This window comes from Panthera onca, chromosome B4, assembly GCF_046562875.1.
Source record: "Panthera onca isolate mPanOnc1 chromosome B4, mPanOnc1 haplotype 2, whole genome shotgun sequence".
Taxonomy (NCBI): domain Eukaryota; kingdom Metazoa; phylum Chordata; class Mammalia; order Carnivora; family Felidae; genus Panthera; species Panthera onca.
Window position 1 is genome coordinate 41,870,673 of NC_138345.1, and position 22,995 is coordinate 41,893,667.

General features: G+C 40.8%; 1 protein-coding gene and 1 pseudogene across 1 annotated transcript; both read right to left on the reverse strand.

Moving 5' to 3' along the window:
* Positions 1-22,519, reverse strand: part of LOC144616997 (scavenger receptor cysteine-rich type 1 protein M160-like) — a 62,676-nt pseudogene extending 40,157 nt beyond the window's left edge.
* LOC132694783 (coiled-coil-helix-coiled-coil-helix domain-containing protein 2) lies at positions 9,020-9,658 on the reverse strand. The gene has a single exon (XM_060658502.3). It carries the CDS (start codon positions 9,624-9,626, stop codon positions 9,165-9,167), a length of 462 nt encoding a protein of 153 aa, XP_060514485.3. The 5' UTR covers positions 9,627-9,658; the 3' UTR covers positions 9,020-9,164.
* Positions 22,520-22,995: the final 476 nt, after the last annotated feature.

A 22,995-nucleotide genomic window follows, 5' to 3' on the forward strand; every position in this document is an offset into this window, starting at 1 on the left:
TTAGATCTAGAAGGAACCACAGAAAATATAAGCTCTAATCTTTCCAATTACAGAATGGGTAAGATGAGAGTTGCATGGTTTTTGGTAAACTTATTCATGAAGCTCAAGTAATCACTCCTATTTATTTGGGGATAAACAAGGCTGGGGTTATCCACATGGAGATTTTGGAAAATTAGGACAGGCATGATGGTTGGAGCTGCATTTTCCTACCTTCCATTCCTTGTGAATTTATTCATATTTTGCAAAATGAAATGTTTGCCTCTTTGCCCTCATGTCCTTACTGATTATGTAGACAGGGAGACAGTTCTGCACACAGTGGTTGTCTGGCTATAATCTCTTGTAAGTATTTACCAGACTATGGCCCGTGAGCCACATAACTCTACCCTGATATAAAGGCTGAGAGATATTTATTGATGTTCTGAAATATTTTCAGTCTGTGTCTCTTGAAATTGGATCTGCTTAAAGAGGGTTCTGTCATTTTGCTGCATTAAGCTTTAGCCAAAGAGCATTCTTTCTGTTTCAGGCCATCCTCTTCAGCTACCTGGGAGAGAAGCTCTGAGAGGGGCGGAAGCCAGGATGAGACAAGATCACTCACTCATTGTGAAGGTGGTAGGAGACAGAACCCAGGAAGTCGGCCTCGTAACATCAGTTTGAGAGTGGCTTTACCTGTAAGGGATCCTCTGTGATGTGCTGTCTCCAACAGGAAACGGCTTCTGAGACCCTCATTATCTGTGTGTGCGGAAATGAAAATTGATAATAAACATTTTGATATTCTCAGAAAAGTGCTATGCTTTAAGGAATTCTTTACTGAACATCTATCCTCTTTCATTTCGTTTCTTTTTTTTTTTAATTAAAAAAACATTTTTAGAGAGAGAGAGAGAGCATGTGAGTTGGGGAGAGGGGCAGAGGGATTGAGAGAATCCCAAGCAGGCTCCACTTTCATTGAAGAGCCCAATGTGGGGCTCGATCCAGTGACCTGAACCAAAATCACGAGTCAGATGCTCAACTGAGCCACCCAGGCACCCCCCCCCCATTTCTTTTAATACATCAAAATCCCAAGCACACTTCTGTTGTCCTATGTGAGTGACCTGTGCTATTTCCTTTCTCAGTGCAACATGTGGTTTCACTGTCGTAGGTAAAGAGATGCTCATGATTCTTACCAGAATAAGCAGACACTGATTCCAGGACCAGAGCTGAGCCTTTCCTCCCTCCACCCAAAATGATTTCACAAATCATGTAAATATTCTGAAGTGTTTTGTCCAGATTACAACATTTTCTTGCACAAGTGCCATGCTCCTCCCCCATCCTACAATGGAATATTGTTTCACAGATGTGTGTGGGAGGAACTTCTGTGGCTTTTCTTATTCTTCCTTAAGCTTTATGGCCCCCCCCAGAGCATCATATTTTTCTTCTGTGCAATTATAACTGCGTCACAATTCAGACTATGGAGCTAATCCGTCCCCTTTTCATGCTATGTTCCACATTTCATCCCATTTAGCCTAAAAATCATGTTTTAACATGTTCTTTCTCTGCATAAAGGTCTCTGTTGGCTCTTCCTCAACTATCTTAGTGCTCTTTACTGTGGCATTCATTGGATCAACTTCCATACTAAAAAAGAATGAAGATTCCCTGGTGTAATCTCTCTCATTTTGAAGAGGCGCAGGTTAAGAAGCACATGGAACAAAGGTTCTTTGCTCGCTCCCCGAATCTGTGTTTTTCTTCTTCCTGGGCACATGGCTTTTCAGCAAGAGGCTATGTCTCTTAACTTCCCTGGAAGCAAGTAGTAGCTATAGCAGGTGGTAGTAGCTGTTGCTGTAGTGACTGAACCAGTAGAATGCTAACAAATGATCCATGCTGAATCCATGTCATTGGCTAAATGGGAAATGTTTTCTCTGTCCTTGACTTGGAAATGGAACCAACTGAGGTCACCTTAGAAGCCCTGTTTAATTAATTAATTAATTAATTAATTAATATCCAAGTTACTTAGCATATAGTGCAATAACGATTTCAGGAGTAGATTTCAGGGATTCATCCCCTGTGTATAACACCCAGTGCTCATCCCAACAAGTGTCTTCCTTAATGCCCCTTGCCCATTTAGCTCAACCCCCCTCCTAAAACCCCTCCAGCAACCCTCAGCTTGTTCTCTGTATTTAAGAGTCTCTTATGGTTTGTCCCCCTCCTTGTTTTTATATTATTTTTGCTTCCCTTCCCTTATGTTCGTCTGTTTTGTATCTTAAATTCTCATATGAGTGAAGTCATATGATCTTTGTCTTTCTCTGACTAATGTTGCTTAGCATAATACTTTCTAGTTCCATCCATGTAGTTGCAAATGGCAAGATTTTATCATTTTGATTGCCGAGCAATACTGCATTGTGTATATATATGTAACTATATTGTATATACATATATATATACTACATACATATACTATACATATATAATATACTACACACACACACACATATATATGTGTGTGTGTATATATATATATATATATATGTGTGTGTGTGTGTATATATATATATATATATATATATACATATATATATATATATTACATCTTCCTTATCCATTCATCCATCGATGCACACTTGGGCTCTTTCCATACTTTGGCTATTGTCGATAGCGCTGCAATAAACATTGGGGTGCATGTGGCCCTTTGAAACAGCACACTTGTACCTTATTTATCCCTGGATAAATACCTAATAGTGCAATTGCTGGGTCGTAGGGTAGTTCTATTTTTAATCTTTTGAGGAACCTCCATACTGTTTTCCAGAGTGGCTGCACCAGTTTGCATTCTCACCAGCAGTGCAAAAGAGACCCTCTTTCTCCGCACCCTTGCCAGCATCTTTTGTTGCCCAAGTTGTTAATGTTAGCCATTCTGACAGGGGTGAGGTGGCATCTCATTGTGGTTTTGATTTGTATTTCCCTGATGATGAGTGATGTTGAGAATTTTTTCACGTGTCGGTTGGCCATCTGGATGTTTTATTTGGAGAAGTGTCTATTCATGTCTTTTGCCCATTTCTTCACTGGATTATTTGTTTATTTGGGTATTGAGTTTGATAAGTTATTTATAGATTTTGGATACTAACCCTTTATCCAATATGTCATTTGTAAATATCTTTTCCCATTCTGTCAGTTGCCTTTAAATTTTGCTGATTGTTTCCTTCACTGTGCAAAAGCTTTTTATCTTGATGAGGTCCCAATAGTTCATTTTTGCTTTTGTTTCCCTTGCCTCTGGAGATGTGTTGAGTAAGAAGTTGCTGCAGCTGAGGTCAAAGAGGTTTTTGCCTGCTTTCTCCTCGAGGATTTTGATGGCTTCCTGTCTTAGGTTTAGGTCTTTCATCCATTTTGAGTTTATTTTTGTGTGTGGTGTAAGAAAGTGGTCCTGGTTCATTCTTCTGCATGTCGCTGTCCAGTTTTCCCAGCACCATTTGCTGAAGAGACAAATTTGTCTTTATTCCATTGGATATTCTTTCCTGCTTTGTCAAAGATTAATTGGCCATACCTTTTGTGGGTTAATTTCTGGGTTCTGTATTCTGTTCCATTGATCTGAGTGTCTGTTCTTGTGCCAGCACCATACTGTCTTGATGATTAGAGCTTTGTCATACATCTTTAAGTCAGAGACTGTGATGCCCCCAGCTTTGGTTTTCATTTTCAAGATTGCTTTGGCTATTCAGGGTATTTTTTTGGGTCCATACAAATTTTAGGATTGTTTGTTCTGGCTCTGTGAAGAATGCTGGTGTTATTTTGTTAGGGATTGCATTGAATATGTAGATTGCTTTGGGTAGTAAGGACATTTTAACAATATTTGTTATTCCAATCCGTGAGCATGGAATATTTTTCCATTTTTTTGGGTATCTTCTTCAATCCGAAGCCCTGTTTAGAGCAAAGAGAACAGCTTTTCCAGCTATGATTCTAGATACAGCAGAGGCCGCCTCTTGCCCCTGCACATTTCCCTTAGACAGAATAAACTTCTTTGTTCACTAGTCACCATATTTTTTGGCTTCTTTGTTAGAGTTTCCCGGCCTTTACTGTAACTTTATATTCTTCTGCTCATGTTGTTTAGTATATCACAACAACAGCTGGCCCAGAGTTTAAAATATTCTTAACACAATAGACAAATATCACCACAATCTGACTCATTTTACCTCACATGTGGCTTAGGCACCAGCAGTGCCAATAGATAGATAGATGATAGATAGATATTAAGTTTCTTTATTTATTTTGAGAGAGAGAGTGTGTAGCATGAGTAGGGGAGGGACAGAGAGAGAAAGAGAAAGAGAGAGGGAGAGAGAAAATCCCAAGCAGGCTCTGCACCATCAACACAGAGCCCGATGCGGGGCTTGATCTCATGAACTACAAGATCATGACCTGAGCTGAAACTGAGTCAGATGCTTAACCAACTGAGCCACTCAGGTGCCCCTATAGTTTTTACTATTAAAGCACTGTAGTCCTTTACTCAATTTCATGCCACGTGTTCACTATTCCTTTTCCTGTTTGGTCTTTCCCTATAAATGACTTGTATCCTTCCTCTTTCTCAGACACTCCTTTTTCACTCACTGGTTAGTTTACCTGAAAACTGTTGGATCATAGAGAACCAAAAAATGTATAATGCTTAAAAACAAAATTGATTTGTTTTGCACTTGCATAACAGATTTATTTGATTCTGCTGGTTAATGGGACTTCATCCCATCTTGTGACTCCTCCACCCGTTTGGTGGTCAGTCATCTGTATTCACTCATGGAAGGGGAAAGAGCGGGTACGATGCACAGAGGTGGCCCACATTCCTTGGATAAGCACCAGTCACATCATCACATAAAAAAGGCTGAGAATTATAGCTGACACATCTACTAAAAATCATATTATTTATAAGAAGGTATGGAATATGGTGGACCACTAATGATCTGATCCTATTAAGAGACAAGATTAAGAGGAATGTATGAAGAAATCCTCACTTTGACCTATCAAAGCCAAACTATTGAAAAACAACGAGAAAATCAAAAACAGCAAGGGAAAAATGACTTCTGTACAACATGATTTATGCTAGACTTAATGGAAGTTCAAAAAAAACTAATGTCATAAGAACAAAGCATCTTTATTTTACACAGATGAACAATATACATTCACTTATATTCCATACAAAGATAAATAAAAGACTGACAGAAACATTCTAAAACATCAACAGTAATTATCTCAGAATGGTAGAATTATTAGTGTTTATTATTGTCTTTTTAATATTTTCCATATTTTTATGAAACATGCATTCATTTTCTAATAAAAGAACTGAAGTTTCCATAAATAGAGAAAGGGATATCTCTGCACTTTTATACAGGAAACTTTTTAGTGAAGGACAAAATATTAATTAAACATATCTTAATAGGTCAAGGTTAAATTTTAATATTTAAACACTTTACTACATTTCCTCATAATATTTACTGCAAATATAATGCATGGATAGGTCCTGGGATTTATATCAAATCTAAGGGATCAAAGCCTTGTTCTCTTTTGAAAAGAAGCTCACAAAACAAGTTTCTCTTGGAACAGGGCTAATTATTCTTTCTGATTGCATTCATGGACCAAATGTTCTGATTTACAAAATCCCTGACTCCTTGAGAGCAGAGACCCTAAATGAACAAAAGTTTCTTGGGAGCTTAAAGATTTAAAAATTTCCCTTATCAAGGCAACCGGCAGAATGGGAAAAGATATTTGCAAACGACATATCGGACAAAGCATGAGTATCCAAAATCTACAAAGAACTTACCAAACTCAACACCCAAAACACAAATCATCCAGTGAAGAAATGGGCAGAAGACATGAATAGACACTTCTCCAAAGAAGACATCCAGATGGCCAACCGACACATGAAAAGATGCTCAATATCGCTCATCATCAGGGAAATACAAATCAAAACCACACTGAGATACCACCTCACACCTGTCAGAATGGCTATAATTAATAACTCAGGCAATAGCAGATGTTGGTGAGGATACAGAGAAAGAGAATCTCTTTTGCACTGCTGATGGGAATGCAAACTAGTGCAGTCACTCTGGAAAACAGTGTGGAGTTTCCTCAAAAAATTAAACATTACCCTATGACTCAGCGCTACTAGGAATTTACCCAAAGGATACAGGAGTGCTGATGCATAGGGGCACGTGTACCCCAATGTTTATAGTAGCGCTTTCAACAATAGCCAAATTATGTAAAGAGCCCAAGTGTCCATCAACTAATGAATGGATAAAGAAGATGTGGTTTATATATACAATGGAATACTACTTGGCAATGAGAAAGAATGCAATCCTGCCATTTGCAGCAATGTGGGCGGAACTGGAGGGTATTATTAAGTGAAATAAGTTAGAGAAAGACAAATATCATATGTCCTCACTCATATGTGGAACTTGAGAAAGTTAACAGAAGACCATGGGGGAAGGGAAGGGAAAAAAATAGATCAAACAGAGAGGGAGGGAGGCAAACCATAAGAGACTCTTAAATAGCGAGAACAAACTTAGGGTTGATGGGAAGGGGAGGGAAAAGGGAAAATGGGTGATGGGCATTGAGGAGGGCCCTTGTTGGGATGAGCACTGGGTGTTGTATGTAAGTGATGAATCACAGGATTCTACCCCGAAGCCAAGAGCACACTATACAATGTATGTTAGCCAACTTGGCAATAAATTATATTTAAAAAATAAATAAATAAAAATTTCCTGTATCATAACCTGGTCTTCCTTTTCTCTCTATTACATCTCTTATAAGAGCTCCATGAAGCCTATTGATTTTTCCAAAATTCTTTTTCTTTTGAGACAGGTATTTATTGCTATAATTTGTTACAATTCCTATGGAAAGGCAGATACGTTCAATATCCAAGGAAGCTAAACTAGAAGCAAGCCAATTGACCAAAGGCATCATGAATAAATCAAACAGGGATAAAAATAAAGATGACGATTCTGATATTCAGTTTTAAAAATGGTGTTTTCATGGGGCACCTGGATGGCTCAGTCGGTTGGGCATCCGACTTTGGCTCAGGTCATGATCTCGTGTTTGTGAGTTCAAGCCCCACATAGGGCCCTGTGTTGACAGCTCAAAAGCCTGGAACTTGCTTCAGATTCTGTGTCTCCTTCTCTGTCCCTCCCCTGCTCACACACACACACACACACACACACTCTCTCTCTCTCTCAAAAATAAACATTTAAAAAGAAAAAAGAAAATGGTGTTTTCCACATTCTCAGATAATGTTTCTAATTGTTTAGTTTATTACAGAAGTCTTAGTGGTGTCTTAGTTCAGACTCCTATATCAGAATACCATAGACTGGGTGGCTTGTAAAGAGAGAAATTTACTTTTCAAGTCCTGGAGGCTGGAAGTCTGAGATCAGAGTGCCAGAATATGATGGGGTTCTGGTGAAGGCCTTCTTTCAGGGTGTGGATGGCCAACTTCTCACTGTAGGCTCACACGGTGAAAAGAGAGTGAGAGAGCTCTCTGCGATCCCATTTATAAGGGCAGTGATTCCTTCCCAAAGGCCCTAATGCCACCATGTTGGGTGTTAAGATTTCAATATATGAATATGGTGGGGTGGGAAGAGAGGGTGAGAAACATTAAGTCCGTAACAGCGATACATGAAAATTAACTTTTATTATCACCAGTCTTTATCAATGTAGCTGTTCTTTTATTGCTCAGTAACTATTGTTTGGACCAGCTTTTCATAGGGTAAGTTGATTTCCTCTTCACTCAACATTTACTGTCTCTTTCCGAGACATTTGGAAGCTGATCTGAAATTATAAAAGAGGCAATAAGTTCCTATTCGAAATAAAGCTGCTTGAATATATGGATACACACACACACACACGCACACACACATGAACACACACACACAGAATTGATCAGATTTCCTAAATTCTTAGGACAGATTTCTCTGATGTTATATCCTAATATTATGTTCTATGCCCAGATCTTAAGCGTTTTCTTCTTGTCTCCTTAGTGAGTCCCAGAACGTAAAAACAACTTATTTGACAAGAAACAGTTAAATAACCTCAGAGTGAAAGAGGAAGGTAAAACTGTATGTGGTTTTGCTTTTGACATGCTTCTGGAAATTAATCTTTAAAAAGTCTTTAGTTTGGACTCTAATAACGCTAAGTTTATGATTAATAAGGTTTAGACAGGGCAAAGGTGGCCCTTTGTTTCATATGATAACTGATGTGCTAAGGGTTATGGGCTGAATCATGTCCCTGCAAATTCATATATCAAAGTCCTAACCCCCAGTACCTCAGAATGTGCCTATATTTGGAGATAGGGATTTAAAGAGGTACTTAGGTAAAATTAGGTCATTTAGTGGCCCCTAATCCAATAAGACTGATATCGTTATAAAGTAGGAAGATTAGGGTACAGACACCCACAGACCAAGAGGTGAACATGTGAGGACACAGAGAGATGATGGCATCTATGGGCCAAGGAGAGGCTTTAGAAGAAGTTAACACGCTGACACCTTTATCTCAGACTTCTAGCCTACAAAACTGTGTGAAAATACGTTTCTGTTGTCTAAACCCGTTGGTCCGTGGTATTTTGTTATGGTGGCCCTAGCACACTGATAGATTAGGCACAATAATAAACTAAACAAAGGGACGCCTGGATTACTCAGTTGGTTAAGCGTCCTACTTCAGCTCAGGTCATGATCTTATAGTTTGTGAGTTCGAGTCCCTCATTGGGCTCTCTGCTATCAGCACAGAACCCACTTTGGATCCTCTGTCCCCCTTCCTCTCTGCCCTTCCCCCAGCTGTTCTCTCTCTCTTTCTCTCTCTCTCTCTCTCAAAATAAATAAACTTAAAAAAATAAACAGAATTGCTGAGGGAAATGTTTTCTTTTTTTTTTTTTTTTTTTTTCTGGGAGAAAATCACTTTATTCTAATTAATTCACAAACAATGTCACAAAAGCTGGTTTAAGGAGGCACACGAACATCTGCCCAGTTCCAAACTCAAAACTATCTCACAATGAACTTCTATGCAGTAAGAATACCTGTTTTCATTCCAATTCTGAAGAAAGCTGTATTTAATGATAGAGGAGAGGTTTAACTGGTGGTTTTACACTTTATTTCTTCACTATCAGTTATATTTTTATGCTAAATTAACTTGGTCATGGGAGATGATTTTTCATATCTTCAACTTGAACTTCTTGATTAGGCTAATCCATTTGCAAATCTGCACTGTTTCAGCACCTCGCTGAAACCTTCACAAAGCTTAAGGTCACCCTGATTCTGGGCACACTCCAGGAACTGTTTCATCTCATAGTGGCAGGGGCCAAACTGCTGCTGGTATGCTGGCTGGGTTCCCTGAGGCTCCTGGTAAGTGATGTCAGGCCTTGAAGGCTCAGCATTACTTCCTCCACCGAAGCCCCTAGTGATGGCATGACCTAGCGTGTGCCCGACGGCAGAGCCCGCAGCCACGCCAGCTGCGGTGGTTGCCATCTGGGCCATCAGACCTGGCTGCCGGGGTGCAGCAGCAGGTGAGCCAACAGCAGATGGTGGAGCTGCCGCCGGCGGCTGAGCGGCTGGCGCAGGTCTGGGTGCAGCTCTCATCTGAGGTGCCCGGCTGGCCGGAGGGGCCATGCGGGAGGTACGGCTCCGACTTCCACGCGGCATGGCAACTGCAGGGCGGCTCGGCGTCTAGAAACGCAAGCGAGGGAAATGTTTTCTAACATAGAAACGTAATTTTAAGTGTGTTAAAAATAACATTTATTTTTTTGCAAAGAATAATTTGTGCTAATACAAATTGCTAATTATAAAAAATTGTTTAGAATAATCTAGACAATCTTTTGTTCTTTACATCATATAGATGGAAATATTATAAGGTACATGTTTATTTTATTTTATTTTTTAAGTTTATTTATTTACTTTCAAAGAGAGAGAGAGAGAGAGAGAGAACAGGAGAGGGGCTGAGAGAGAGGGAGACAGAGGATCTGAAGCAGGCTCTGCACTGTCAGCATGGAGCCTGATGTGGGGCTTGAACTCACGAACCATGAGACCATGATCTGAACTGAAATCAAGAGTCAGATGCTTAAGTGAGTGAGTTTCCCCAGCACTCCTGTGTTTAAAGAATATTTTAGTTTAAGCTTTTCACTGAACTTTTCCAGATAGAGAAATTAATATCATCATCAATAACTAAGAAATGACATATGAGTAGGAAGGGGGTTGCAACCATAAATACAAATAAGTTCCAGTATTACTCACAAGAGTAACTACTGTGTTATATTTGGGCTAGTTACCACTGAAATGGTTTTCATGTACTTTGCCTCTGACTTTTCTAACATTTTCCTCTTATTTTGGTAATTAAATATATTTTTGAGAGGAAAAAAAAGAAATGCAAGCTCATTCACTTGGATGCTTGGGTCAAATTTGGAATAGTTTTGTGCCAGTGATACCTGAATATTCTATAATAAAAATCAAGAGAGATGACCTATATCCACATCCTAGTATTTATTTCCATAAAAACATGCAGGGGTGCCTGGGTGGCCCAGTCAGTTGAGTGCCCGACTCTTGATTTCAGCTCAGGTCATGATCTCGTGGTTCTTGAGATTGAGCCTCACATCGGGCTCTGTGCAGGTAGCACGGAGCCTACTTGGGATTCTCTCCACCCCTACCCCACCCCTCTCAAAATAAGTAAAATAAACTTTAAGAAAAGCATTCAGAATTGACTCTGGATTACACAGGAACAATCTTTTCAGAATTGCTAGTTTACCCATGCTGGGAATTAGAATGTTTTCTCAATGCTATTTGTAAAGCATTGTGCTTTCTAGTGCTGTGACTTCTACAAGTTCAATTCCCTTCTCCATTGTGCCTGGCCCATTCACTCTACTCTCTGGGTGCAGTCAGTGAGTGATCAGATCTCATGAAACCTTCCGATTCCTTGACATTTTAGCAAAAATTGTCAGCGAGTTCTATTTCTAATAAGCGAGGATCTTAGGACTTAGAAAACATTGCTCTTTTCATGACAGAACTCCCAGTTGGCTTTTTTTTCTCCTTGTTCTGGCACTGGTAGGTGTCTTAGAATTGACTTTTAAATGTATATGTGTATATATTTATATTATTTATATTTATATTTATGTGTATATATATGTGCACGTGTATATATATATGTGTATATATATATATGTACACATATATACACGTATATATATACACACACACATATATATATATATACACACGTGCACATATATATGACATCTTCATGTAATGAGTGCATGTTTCTCTAAATCTCTGGAGCTTGTTTATTACGCTGATGTTTTCTCATCAGGCAAAGCCACCTACACTTAACAAATATTGAGTGCGTATCATGTGCTAGGCCCTGGAGATTAAAACAACAAAAGGCAATATTAATGCACCGAATCTGGGTTGCACTTAAGAGAACAAAATGTGAATATCCTACTCTGTGTAATAAAAATAAGCGGAAATCCTAGGAACAGAAGATATTAATGAGCCGTATCGGAAGCTGAGATCTAATTACCCTTCTCCTCAATGATAGACTATCCACAGCTTCAGCCAATGCTCAGAAAGAGTCCTGATACATTCTGTAAGCTTTCTTTCTGTTAGAACAACTGTCTCATCGCCCGTAACCTTTTCCAGGAGGAAACTTGGAGTGCTGAACAGACTGAGGATGTGAGCCATAAACATAGAAAAGAGGTACGCTGAATTCTGTGAGGGTAGATCTGTGTGTGTTGCGTTTCAGTGGCTGAGTAAAGCTTCTCAACTTGCCGCGCGGGCTTTGGAAGCCCACAGTCGTTTCGTGGTTTCCAAGGCAGGAGGAACATCCAGCAGTGTGATGTGGCCAGCACCTTCACGATCATGGGTGCGGGTGCCGCTAACAGAAGGCCAGCTCCTCTGTATTATCCAGTAGGAGACCACCTCCCTGCGGAGGGAAGAGCTGTCAGGTGGAGTCTTTGAGCAGCTGGGAAAATACAATAGAGCAAGGAATGTTATCACATTCCTTGAAAAGCAAGCTCAGTTACTGTTTTGAGTGAAAACATTTAATTATGAAATTTAGACGGGTAAGCCATTGAGGTATCATCACTAAAAATGCATTTATAATTAGATGATCAGATTTGCTCCCAATATCTTAAAGGCCTAGAACTGTAACACACACACACACACCACAACCCCATTCATAGCAGAATTGAGAGCAATGGAACATTGTCCACGGATGGAGAAATCTGGTGACTCAATAAGGCTGCCTGTGACTGGATCTATTAGGAGTGACCATCTGAACTTCGGTTTCCCATCTTGCGTGTAAGAAGCCTGGAAACCATCATTCCTAGCCACACAGCAAGAACAAAAGCTGAACAAACTGAAAACCAGCAACTTTTCTTAGATTTGCTGGAGAATTGAGGTCACCGGGCAAACTGCTGCTCCCCAAATTAGAGAGCGGCAGGCAGAGACAGAGCACAACTTACTGGAATGGAAGCCCAAGAGCAGAAAGCTCTGTGGAACCAGTAACGGTGAAGAAACGCCTCACCCTCAGCCGCTACGGGCAAATTGCTGGAGGCTCAGTGTGGACCAACTGGAATGTAAAAACCTCAGGGGTCCCACACTTTTGTGAGTTTTACCGTTGGGACCTGTGCCAGGTTCTCACAGTGAAGACTGGAGAAAAATCCCCTTGCGATTCCAGCAGGACAAAAGAGAAAAGCGGCCATTTGGAAAGACACCCAGAGCATTCTGGTTGGTTGCTTGGCTGACTGAATGTTTGATTGATTTACTCACTTACTTACACAAGGTCTGCCCTCGAGGGAAACTATTTAATCCGAGCCTGAAGGGCTGGGATTTTACCACAGCCTAAAAGACCTGAGGGAAGGGGAATATTCAACCTCAGCCCCTTCTGGCCTTCCTGTCTCTTTCCCCTAAGAAGGGAAGACAGAGGTGAAGGTCACGGCCAGGGAGCACGGGCTTACCAAAACATTGAGATCAAACGACACGCCTGCAGAATGCTTCGCCTCCCCCAACACCTCACCACCACATCAATGGGCTGCTATATACTAACGGGATTACCACAGAAAGAACGGCACATCTGAGACATTATTAATGAAGAAGTCACTAGGGAACCCCAAAGACAACATGGGAGACAAAAACACCACTGGAAATTTTAGCCTCTGGCACCTATCGCTTATAGCAAACAGTGTAACTCCCAGCCAGATAAACATCAAACCTTACCCTAAAGGCTTATTTACCTCAATTCCTTTTACCCAGCGCATCGCGTCTGGCTCTCAAGAAAAGATTACAAGGTACACTGAAAAATAAAACTACTGTTTGAAGAGACTGAGCAAGGGGCGCCTGGGTGGCTCAGTTGGTTATGCATCAGATTCTTGATTTTGGCTCAGGTCATGATCGCAAAGGGCTATGGGATTGAGCCCTGTTTCGGGCTCCTTGCCGAGCATGGAACCCACTTGAGTCTCTCTCTCTCTCTCTCTCTCTCTCTCTCTCTTCTCTCTCTCTCTCTCCTCTCACTCTCTCCTTCTCTCTCTTCCCCTCTCCCCTGCTCGTGTTCTCTCCCTCTCTCAAAATAAAAAAAAAAAAATCTTAAAAAAAAAGAAGAGACAGAGCCAGCATCAGAATGAGACTCAAATTGTGGCAGAGAGATTAGAATGATTAGGCCAGGAATTTAAAATAACTATGGGGTGTCTGGGTGGCTCAGTTGGTTGAGCATCTGACTTTGGCTCAGGGTTCTTGGGTTTGAGCCCCGGGTCGGGCTCTGTGCTGACAGCTCAGATGGAGGCTGCTTCAGATTCTGTGTCTCCCTCTCTCTCTCTGCCCCGCCCGCCCCCATGCTCGGTCTCTCAAAACAATAAATAAATATTAAAAAAATTAAAAAAAAAACTATGATTAACATGCTAATGACTCAAGTGAGGAACATGGACAACCTGTAAGAGCGTATGGATAATGTAAGCAGAGAGGGAATGACAAGAAAAACTAAAAAATAAATACTAGAAATCAATAACACTGTCATAGATATGCCCTAAAACTGCCTTAAGGGCAGGGGCAGGAGAGCAAAAAAGAAAAACCCCAAAGGATTCCTCCATGCTCCCTGGTTCTCCCTTCCTGGTCCTCCGGCCAGAGAGGTGGGCTAGAAGTTAGGGGCACCTGCTTGGGATTCTCCCTCTCCCCGACCCCCTCTCTCTCTGCCCTTCCCTCACTTACATATGTTCTCTCTCTCTCTTTCTCTCCCCCTCTCTCAAAATGAGTAAATAAAAACTTAAAAAAATAAAGAAAATCCTCCTCAATCTATTATTTACTTTATAGAGTCATAGAGTCCTAAGGTTTGTTTGTGTTTTTTTTTTTTTAATTTTTCTTTTTGACATCTTTACCATTTTTGAATGTACAGTTCAATGGTATTAAGTGTATCCAGACAGTTGTGCAACTATTACCACCATCTATCTCCAGAAGTCTTTTCATCTTGGGAAACTGAAACTCTGTAGCCACTAAACAATTACTTCCCGTTCCTGGTCTCCCACACCCCTGGTAACCGCCATTCTGTCTTCTGTTGCCATGATTTGGACTCCTCTAGGTACCTCATGGAAACAGAATCAAATAGGATGTCTTTTCATGGTTGACTTCACTTAGCACAGGGTCCTCAAGTGTCACCCATGTTGTAGCTCGTCAGAGTTTACTTCCTTTTTAGGGCTGAACTACATTCTGTTGTATTTACGTACCGCGGTTTGCTGGTCCATTCATCCGCTGATGAAAGCATGGGTGACTTCCATGTTTTCGTTGCTGTGAAAAATGCTGCTATGAACATGAGAGTACAAGTACCCCTCGGAGACCTGCTTTTGGTTCTTTTGGGCGTATCCCCAGCAGGGGGATTGCTGGAGCATCCGGGAGGTCTGTTTCAAATTTTTTGAGGAGCTAGCATAGTATATTCCATAGTGGCTCTATCATGTTACATTCCCATAAGCAATGCATTGGTTTCCATTTTCTCCATGTCTGCCAACACTTGTTATTTTCTATCTATTTGCTTGTTTATTTATTTAGTAGTAGCCATTCCGATGGGTCTGAGGTGAGTGGTTGGTTTTTTATGTTTGCTCAGAGGTATTAGTTGTCATCAGCAGGAGACACAGGCTGTATCTCGCTTGAAACTGCTGTCACCGATTACATTAATTAGAGACTTTTTATCATACCTTATTTTTCTCTTGTGTTTTGCTGTATTGTCATCCTTTTTTTTTTTTTTTTTTTTTGCTTTCCGTAAGTCTAATTATTATCTATTGGTTTATCATACAGCTCATTCTTTCTCTTTTGAGCTCTATTCAGTTTGCTCTTAAACTTACCTATTGAATTCTTTCTTATTTTTTGTCAATTTTTTTTTTTTTTTACATTTATTTAGTTTTGAGAGACAGAGAGAGACAGAGTGTGAGCAGGGGAAGGGCAGAGAGAGAGGGAGATACAGAATCAGAAGCAGGCTCCAGGCTCCGAGCTGTCAGCACAGTGCCTGACACAGGGCTCGAACCCACGAACTGTGAGATCATGACCTGAGCTGTAGTCAGATGCTTAACCGACTGAGCCACCTAGGTGCCCCCTTTCTTATTTTTTTTAAGTTTATTTATTTATTTTGAGAGAGAGAGAGAGCGCACCAGTAGGGGAGGGGCAGAGAGAAGGAGAGACAGAATCCCAAGCAGGTTCTGCACCAACAGCTGAGGCCGGCCTTGAACTCATGAACTGTGAGATTATGACCCGACCCGAGATCAAGGGTAGGATGCTTAACCGACTGAGCCACCCAGGTGCCCCACCTATTGCATTCTTAATTTCAGTTTTGTATTTATCATAGAATTTCTATTTCATTTTTATTCATAGCTTCCCATTTTGTGGTGAAATTCTCTACCTGGACAGCTTTTTTCTTGAATTCATTAATCATAATTACTTTATGATTTATGATAAATACCTAACTGATAACCCCAGTATCTGGGTCCACTTTGGTTTTCATTCTTTGGCATTTTTTTACGTATGGTCTTATCCCTTGGTATGCCTGGTGGTGTTTTTTTTTGTTTGTTTGTTTGTTTTTAAATACCGAATATTGTGTTTAAAAATTTTTTTTAATGTTTATTTTTGACAGAGAGAGAGAGACAGAGCATGAGCGGGGGAAGGGCAGAGAGAGGGAGACAGAATCTGAAGCAGGCTCCAGGCTCTGAGCTGTTAGCACAGAGCCCGATGTGGGGCTCGAACCCACAAACTGTGAGATCATGACCCCAGCCGAAGTCGGACGCTCAACCAACTGAGCCACCCAGGAGCCCCGTTTTTAAAATTTTTGGATGCTCTGGATGATATTATTTCTCTCAAAAGAAGATTCAGTTTGCCCTCTGGCAGACTGCAGAGATGCAGATCAGGTCAGTCTAATCAGATACTAATTAATAAAACCCTGGAGTAATAGGTGGGAGCATTCCTGTACTGTCGAAAGTGGAAATGAAAACAATCACTTCAAAAAACAACTGGATAGATCTGGGAAGCTTCAAGGTAGCATATTCTACATTGGTGCAATTCCTTTACTAGGTGCATGTGATGGAGTGAGTCATGTCCCTACAAAATTCACATGTTGCAATCCTCCTAATGCCTCGTACCTCAGAATGGGAGTATATTTGGAGATATGGTCTACAAAAGACAATTAAGTTAAGACGAGATCATTAAGGTGGGCCCTAATCCAATATGACTGGTGTCCTTACAAGAAGAAGAAACCAGAGCAGAGAAAGGTTCAGAAGGAAGATGTGAAGAGACAGAGAAAAGCCAAGGGAAGAGACCTCAGAAGAAATCACCTCTGCTGACACTTTGATCTTAGACCTCCAAACTCTGCAACTGTGAGGAAACAAATATCTGCTGTTTAAGTAATCCAGAGTGGCTTTCTAACAGCAGCTGTAGCGAACTAACACAGTATAATAACCCCACCACCATTAGAGAGATAAGTGGGGTCCACATTTTCAATCAGATAAAATATAGAGTGCTATTGAAAGATTAAGATCACTGTCTGTTTTATTTTTTGTACGCAAGCCTTAAATTTCTTCAGTGCAATACAAATCTGTCTAAAGTATTTAAAGTCAAATGACAAACTGGGAGATTGAATGCAACAAATAACGTAGAGGAAAGATCAGTAGTCCTGATATTAAAAATAGCAGTTGCAGGGGCGCCTGGGTGGCTCAGTCGGTTGAGCGTCCGACTTCAGCTCGGGTCACAATCTCGTGGTTCACAAGTTCGAGCCCTGCGTCAGGCTCTTGGCTGACAGCTCAGAGCCTGGAGCCTGCTTCAGATTCTGTGTCTCCCTCTCTCTCTGCCCCTCCCTCACTCATGCTCTGTCTCTCTCTCTCTCTCTCTCTCTGTCAAAAATAAATAAAACATTAAAAAAAAAAAAAAAAAGCAGTTGCAGAGACACCTGGGTGGCTCAGTTGGTTAAGCATCTGACTTCAGCTCAGGTCATGATCTCATGGTTCACTAGTTCGAACCCTGTGTCAGGCTCTGTGCTGACAGCTCAGAGCCTGGAGCCTGCTTCAGATTCTGTGTCTCCCTCTCTCTTTGCCCCTCGCCTGCTCATTCTCTCTCTCTCTCTCTCTCTCTCTCTCTCTTTCAAAAATAAATAAAAATATTAAAAAAATAGCAGTTGCAAATTAAACTATCAATGTCAAAGGAAAAACTGGCAATTCTTAAGACTTTTAAGACTTAACTTGGCTAATATGTAAAGATGCAAAAAAATAATATATTTCCTTAATAATGAAAACATTGTTAATTAAAATAACAGTGAGATACTATTTATCAAAACTGAATTAGCAAAATTATAAAAGGGATGAAAATATTCAGTGCCAGAGAAGAGGCAGTAAAATACATTCTCATTCATAACTTCTAGGAGTGAAATTTGTTACAACTACTGGAAAATCACTTGCCCGACTATGTCTATTGTGTTGGTACAGCAATTCCACTATAGCGTTTTCTCCAATGAAACAATGAATAGTTTTTTGCATGTTACGTATACATTTGTATGCATATTATACGTCATTTTAAACATTTTAAAATAATCATAAATGTGCAAATAAAGGCAATATCCAAAGAAGTTAGTGATCAAAATTTTTAAAAATACCTATTTATTTGTTTTGAGAGAGACAGAGAGAGTGTGAGCCAGGGAGGGGCATAGAGAGAGGGAGAGAACCCCAAGCAGGCTCCATGCTCAGCCTGGGGCCTGATGTGGGGCTTGATTCCACAACCTTGAAATCATGACCCAAGCCAAAATCAAGAGTCGGAGGCTCAACCAACTGGGCCACCCAGGTGCCCCAGTTATCACGTTTTAAAAAGTAAAAACGTAGCAAAATTGGAAAACAACCGTTCGTTGTTGATCAGCTTGCTAATGAAACTGAAGACAGGCTGGAGAGATTGAATTACATCTGAAGAGACTGCATGACTTTCATTTTAAACCCGTTTGGTGCCTCTGCCATGGACTACACGTGATCCTGAGGATGAAGCGGGTGAAGAGGTAATTGTCTTAAGTCGATTTTCCTAATTCTCTTAATTTTGAATCACCTTTTATTTCAACCGCTGCTGCTTTTGCTTCCCTTTCACACGCAGTCGTTTGTATAGGAGGCAGAGGAACGTCTCTGTCAGGCGGGAATTCGCAGCCATCCGTCCTGTTTCTTCACCCTCCCACCCTCCCCATGGAGTGAGGGCCCCGGAGTCACAGACTTGAGGTGCCCACCCGTTGGGGTCCTCTCTGGAGAGGCAGGTTTCCATCTCATGGAATAGGTCCTCCTCTAGAGAATCCCTTCTTCTGGATGAAACTGAGAAGGATGCACAGTGGGAGGAATTCAAATTCAAACGGCCCGGCCCCTACCGTCTCTGCTAGTGAATTCTTCAGGTTCCTAAGATTCATTTTCTCTCTGCTGAGCCCTTGCAATTCCTCCACTTTTATTAAGTCCTTTATTTAGCATTTACTACGTGCTGGCCACCCTTCCTATAGATGGTTAATTACCTCTCATAACCTAATGGGGTAGCAATGTTATTTTTTCCACTTCAAACAAAAGTTAAAGGAATTTATCACCACTAAACCCGCCCTATAAAAAATGTTAAAGGGTTAAAATGAATAAGAAATGTTAAAGGGGACTCTTTGAGTGGAACTCTTTGAATGGAAAGGGGAGACCATAGTAGGAGTAAAGAAAGTAGGAAGCCAGGGTGATCTCATAGTTTCATCAGTTTGAACCACCCCCCCCCCCCATCGGGCTCTGTGCTGACAGTTCAGAGCCTGCCAAAAAATGTCTCCCTCTCTCTCTGCCTCTCCCCCACTGGCACTCTCTCTGTCTCTCTCAAAATAAATAAATAAACTTAAAAAAAATTAAAAATAGAATTACCATATGATTCAGTAATTCCACTACTGGGTATTTACCCAAAGAATAGGGAAACACAAATTCAAAAAGATATGGGCACCCTAGTTTACTGCAGGGTTATTTACAATAGCCAAATTCTGGAAGCATCCGAAGTGTCCACTGATAGGTGAATGGATAAAGAAGATGTAGTAGATAGATGATAGATAGATGATAGATAGATAGATAGATGATAGATAGATAGATAATAGAATGGAATATTACTCAGCCATAAAAAAGAATGAAATTTTGCCATTTGCAACAACATGGATGGATCTAGTGGGTATAATACTAAGTGAAATAAGTCAGTCAGAGAAAGACATTTGATTTCAAAGACAGACCATTTGATTTCACTCATATGTGGAATTTGAGAAGCAAAACAAAAGAACAAAGAAAAAAAAGAGACAAACCAGGGCACAGACTCTTAACTATAGAGAACAAATTAATGGTTACCAGCGGGGAGGTGCATGGGCTATGGGTGAAATAGGTGAAGGGGATTAAAGAGTACACTCATGTGGATGAGTACTGAGTGAGCATAGAATTGTTGAATCACTATATTGTACACCAGAAACTAACACAACGCTGCACGTGAACTACACTAGAACTAAAAAAGAACGTACAATTAGGTAATACATCATCAAAAATATCATCAACTAATAATGAGCTTATAGCTGATATTTGTATTTTTCCTGCTTTCTGTATATTCTCGTTGTTTTGAAAAACATTTTCTGTTATGATAAATGTCAAATAGTTGAAAGAAGCAAGGAACGTAAAAATATGAACCACAATTGGAAAATATTCATGAGAAATTTTCACACTCACTCCTCATCAAGCCCATTCATACTTGGTGGAGAGAGGTGAAATTTTAATTTGGGAAAGTGTGTATATGCATGTGTGTGTTTTTCTGTGTGTGGCGTTGGTAGGCAGGGTGAGATGAAATTGGTTCCTTATACGCTGATCATAAGAATGAAAATTAATACACAGGTTTTCTGTGAGGGCAATTAAGTAGTATATATAAGGAATCTTGAAAGTGTGCATTCACTTTCCCCCTTCATTACAGGATTAGACATATAATTTTTGGATATAACCAGAGATTCACCACAATGGGTAGGAATGTTTACAATGGCATTATTTATACTAGTTTGACATAGGGAGATAGTCTTAGTATCAATAAACACATGGTTATTTAAGTTAAGATACATCCACAGGATGAAATATTGTGTGCTGTTCAAAGACTATTTAGTGAAATTAGAATATATTCACAACATAGTTTCATATAAAAAGGAACCCCCAGTCAAAACATATATGTTATATATATGAGATATAGTGATACGACACATTATACGCATAGATGCCATATTCTCTATATGTATATATAAGTACGTATAGTATCATCCACGTTTCATAAACACAATCATAATTACAATTATATTTTTGTACAAAAAGACCACTAGTTAATGCTCCTGAACACTAGCAATAGTTATTTATTTTTGAAGCTTTTATTTTTATTTCTATTTATTTTTTTAGAGCGAGAGAACACGTGAGGAGGGGAAAGGGGCAGAAGGAGAGAGAGAGAGACAGAGAGAGAGAGAATCCTAAGCAGGGTCCACGCTCACTGCTGATCTGGATGTGGGACTTGATCCCATAACCCTGGGATCATCACCTGAGCCTAAGTCAAGAGTCAGCTGGTCAACCAACTGAGCCACCGGGCAGATGGACACTGCCATATGAAGATAAGCATTGTAGGGTCCCGAACACCATCTTCCCATGTGAAAGCAGAGCCCATTTTATACGAAGGGGTGTGGCTGATAACTGCGTCCTTGGCACACGATCCCCATGGTGACCGTGGACACATTCCTCCGGCCCACACTGCCCCAGGTCCCGGCGTGGAATACCTCCAGTCTCCCAGCACCAGTGTCCCTTTCGGTTTCGTTGTAGAGCCTCAAAGCTGTGAATCTACTGTTAAATATTTCCTTTTGGAGTGTTAGAAAAATTCCTCCCTGAAGATAGTATATTAGGGCTCAAAAAAAAAAAATTTCATAAACCACTTTAACATATTATTAACACAATGTATCTGATGGAAACTAAGGCTCTTGTGTGATTTCAGGGTTCATATGGGTTCCCCAACGATATTTATGCTTAAAATTAAGTTAAAATGTAACTTTCTTAGTTTTACCCTCTAACATAAATCAGATTCAGGAAATGGGGTTAATCCCATTTCTACTACTTATTAGATTGTGTTATTCGGCAAGTTACTCAATGTCTTTTGGCCTCCTAACACCAGAGTAGATGGAATGAAAGGTCCCTTTCTTTGGATCTAACCTTCTCTTATTCTAAGACCAACACTCCTCTCCTAAATGACACCAAAAAAGGGAAGGAAGGAAGGAAGGAAGGAAGGAAGGAAGAAAGAAGGGAGGGAGGGAAGAAGGGAGGAAAGAAGGGAGGAAGGGAGAGGGAGGGAGAGAAAGGAAGGAAGGAAGGGAGGAAGGAAATAGCCAAGGGTATTAGGAAAGTTTAAGAACAGGGTTAAAATCAAGTTCTCTATACTCTCAGATCAGTAAATTTTTCACTCCACTTTGCCACTGTGCCCTGTGTGTGTGTGTGTGTGTTTGCAGCAGGATGCAAGGCTTGTGGGCAGACCTGAGTAGATGACCCCCATGTCTTCCTTGTGCCTGCAGTCATGCTGTCCCCAGCCCCGGGAAGGACGCTTCCAATGTGGGGCTCCTTTCCTGTGTAGTTCAGGTCATTCAGCCAGATGGGGTCTGACCCCACCCCTCCCCCTCCCATGTGAGCAGAGTTGGTGGCATTAATGGCCACTCTATATCCCAGTTGTCTGCATACCACGTGTGCATCACTTAGGTCCCAGCTGTCATCACAGACACGCTCCAGGAGCCCTGGTGAAGGATCTCCACTCTGCCAGCACAGGATGGCCCCCACCCACGAGGCAGAGCTGTTTGTCTGCAAAGAGGAGAAAGTCTAGCCAATAGGTCACAATTTTTAGTGTTGCAAAGCATTTCCTGGTACTGTGCTTTACTTAGCTGAGCAGATGAAATCACCACTGTCTGGGACTGCAGACAGAGATGAGTCAGATAAACCTGAGGAGCATGGAAACAATGGCTGGGTCTGGTTTCCTGGTAGGGGGGTAGGAAATGGGGCGAAAATAAGCATGGAAAGGATCGAAGAGTTCTATGACAAAGTTGAATGAGCAATCATGGTAAGGACTCTCAAACTCGTGACCAATTAAAATGGTCTTTGTTTATTTTATTTTTTATTTTTTAATGTTTATTTTTATTTTTGAGAGAGAGAGAGACAGAGTGCAAAGAGGAGAGAAGAGAGAGAGGGAGACGCAAAATCGGAAGCAGGCTCCAAGCTCCGAGCTGTCAGCACGGAGCCCGACGCGGGCTCGAACCCATGAACCGTGAGATCAAGACCTGAGCTGAAGTCGGATGCTCAACCGACTGAGCCACCCAGGCGCCCCTAAAATTGTCTTTATTAATGTCTAGTTGCAAATCCCCAAAGGAGAGGTGAGTGCTTACCTTCACCTTAACAATGTGCCCAGTTATCACTATTTATTACATGTTACTCTTTGACTGTCATGCCTATCCCACCTACACCCCTTGTTTTCTTACCTGTCTTTCCTTCAA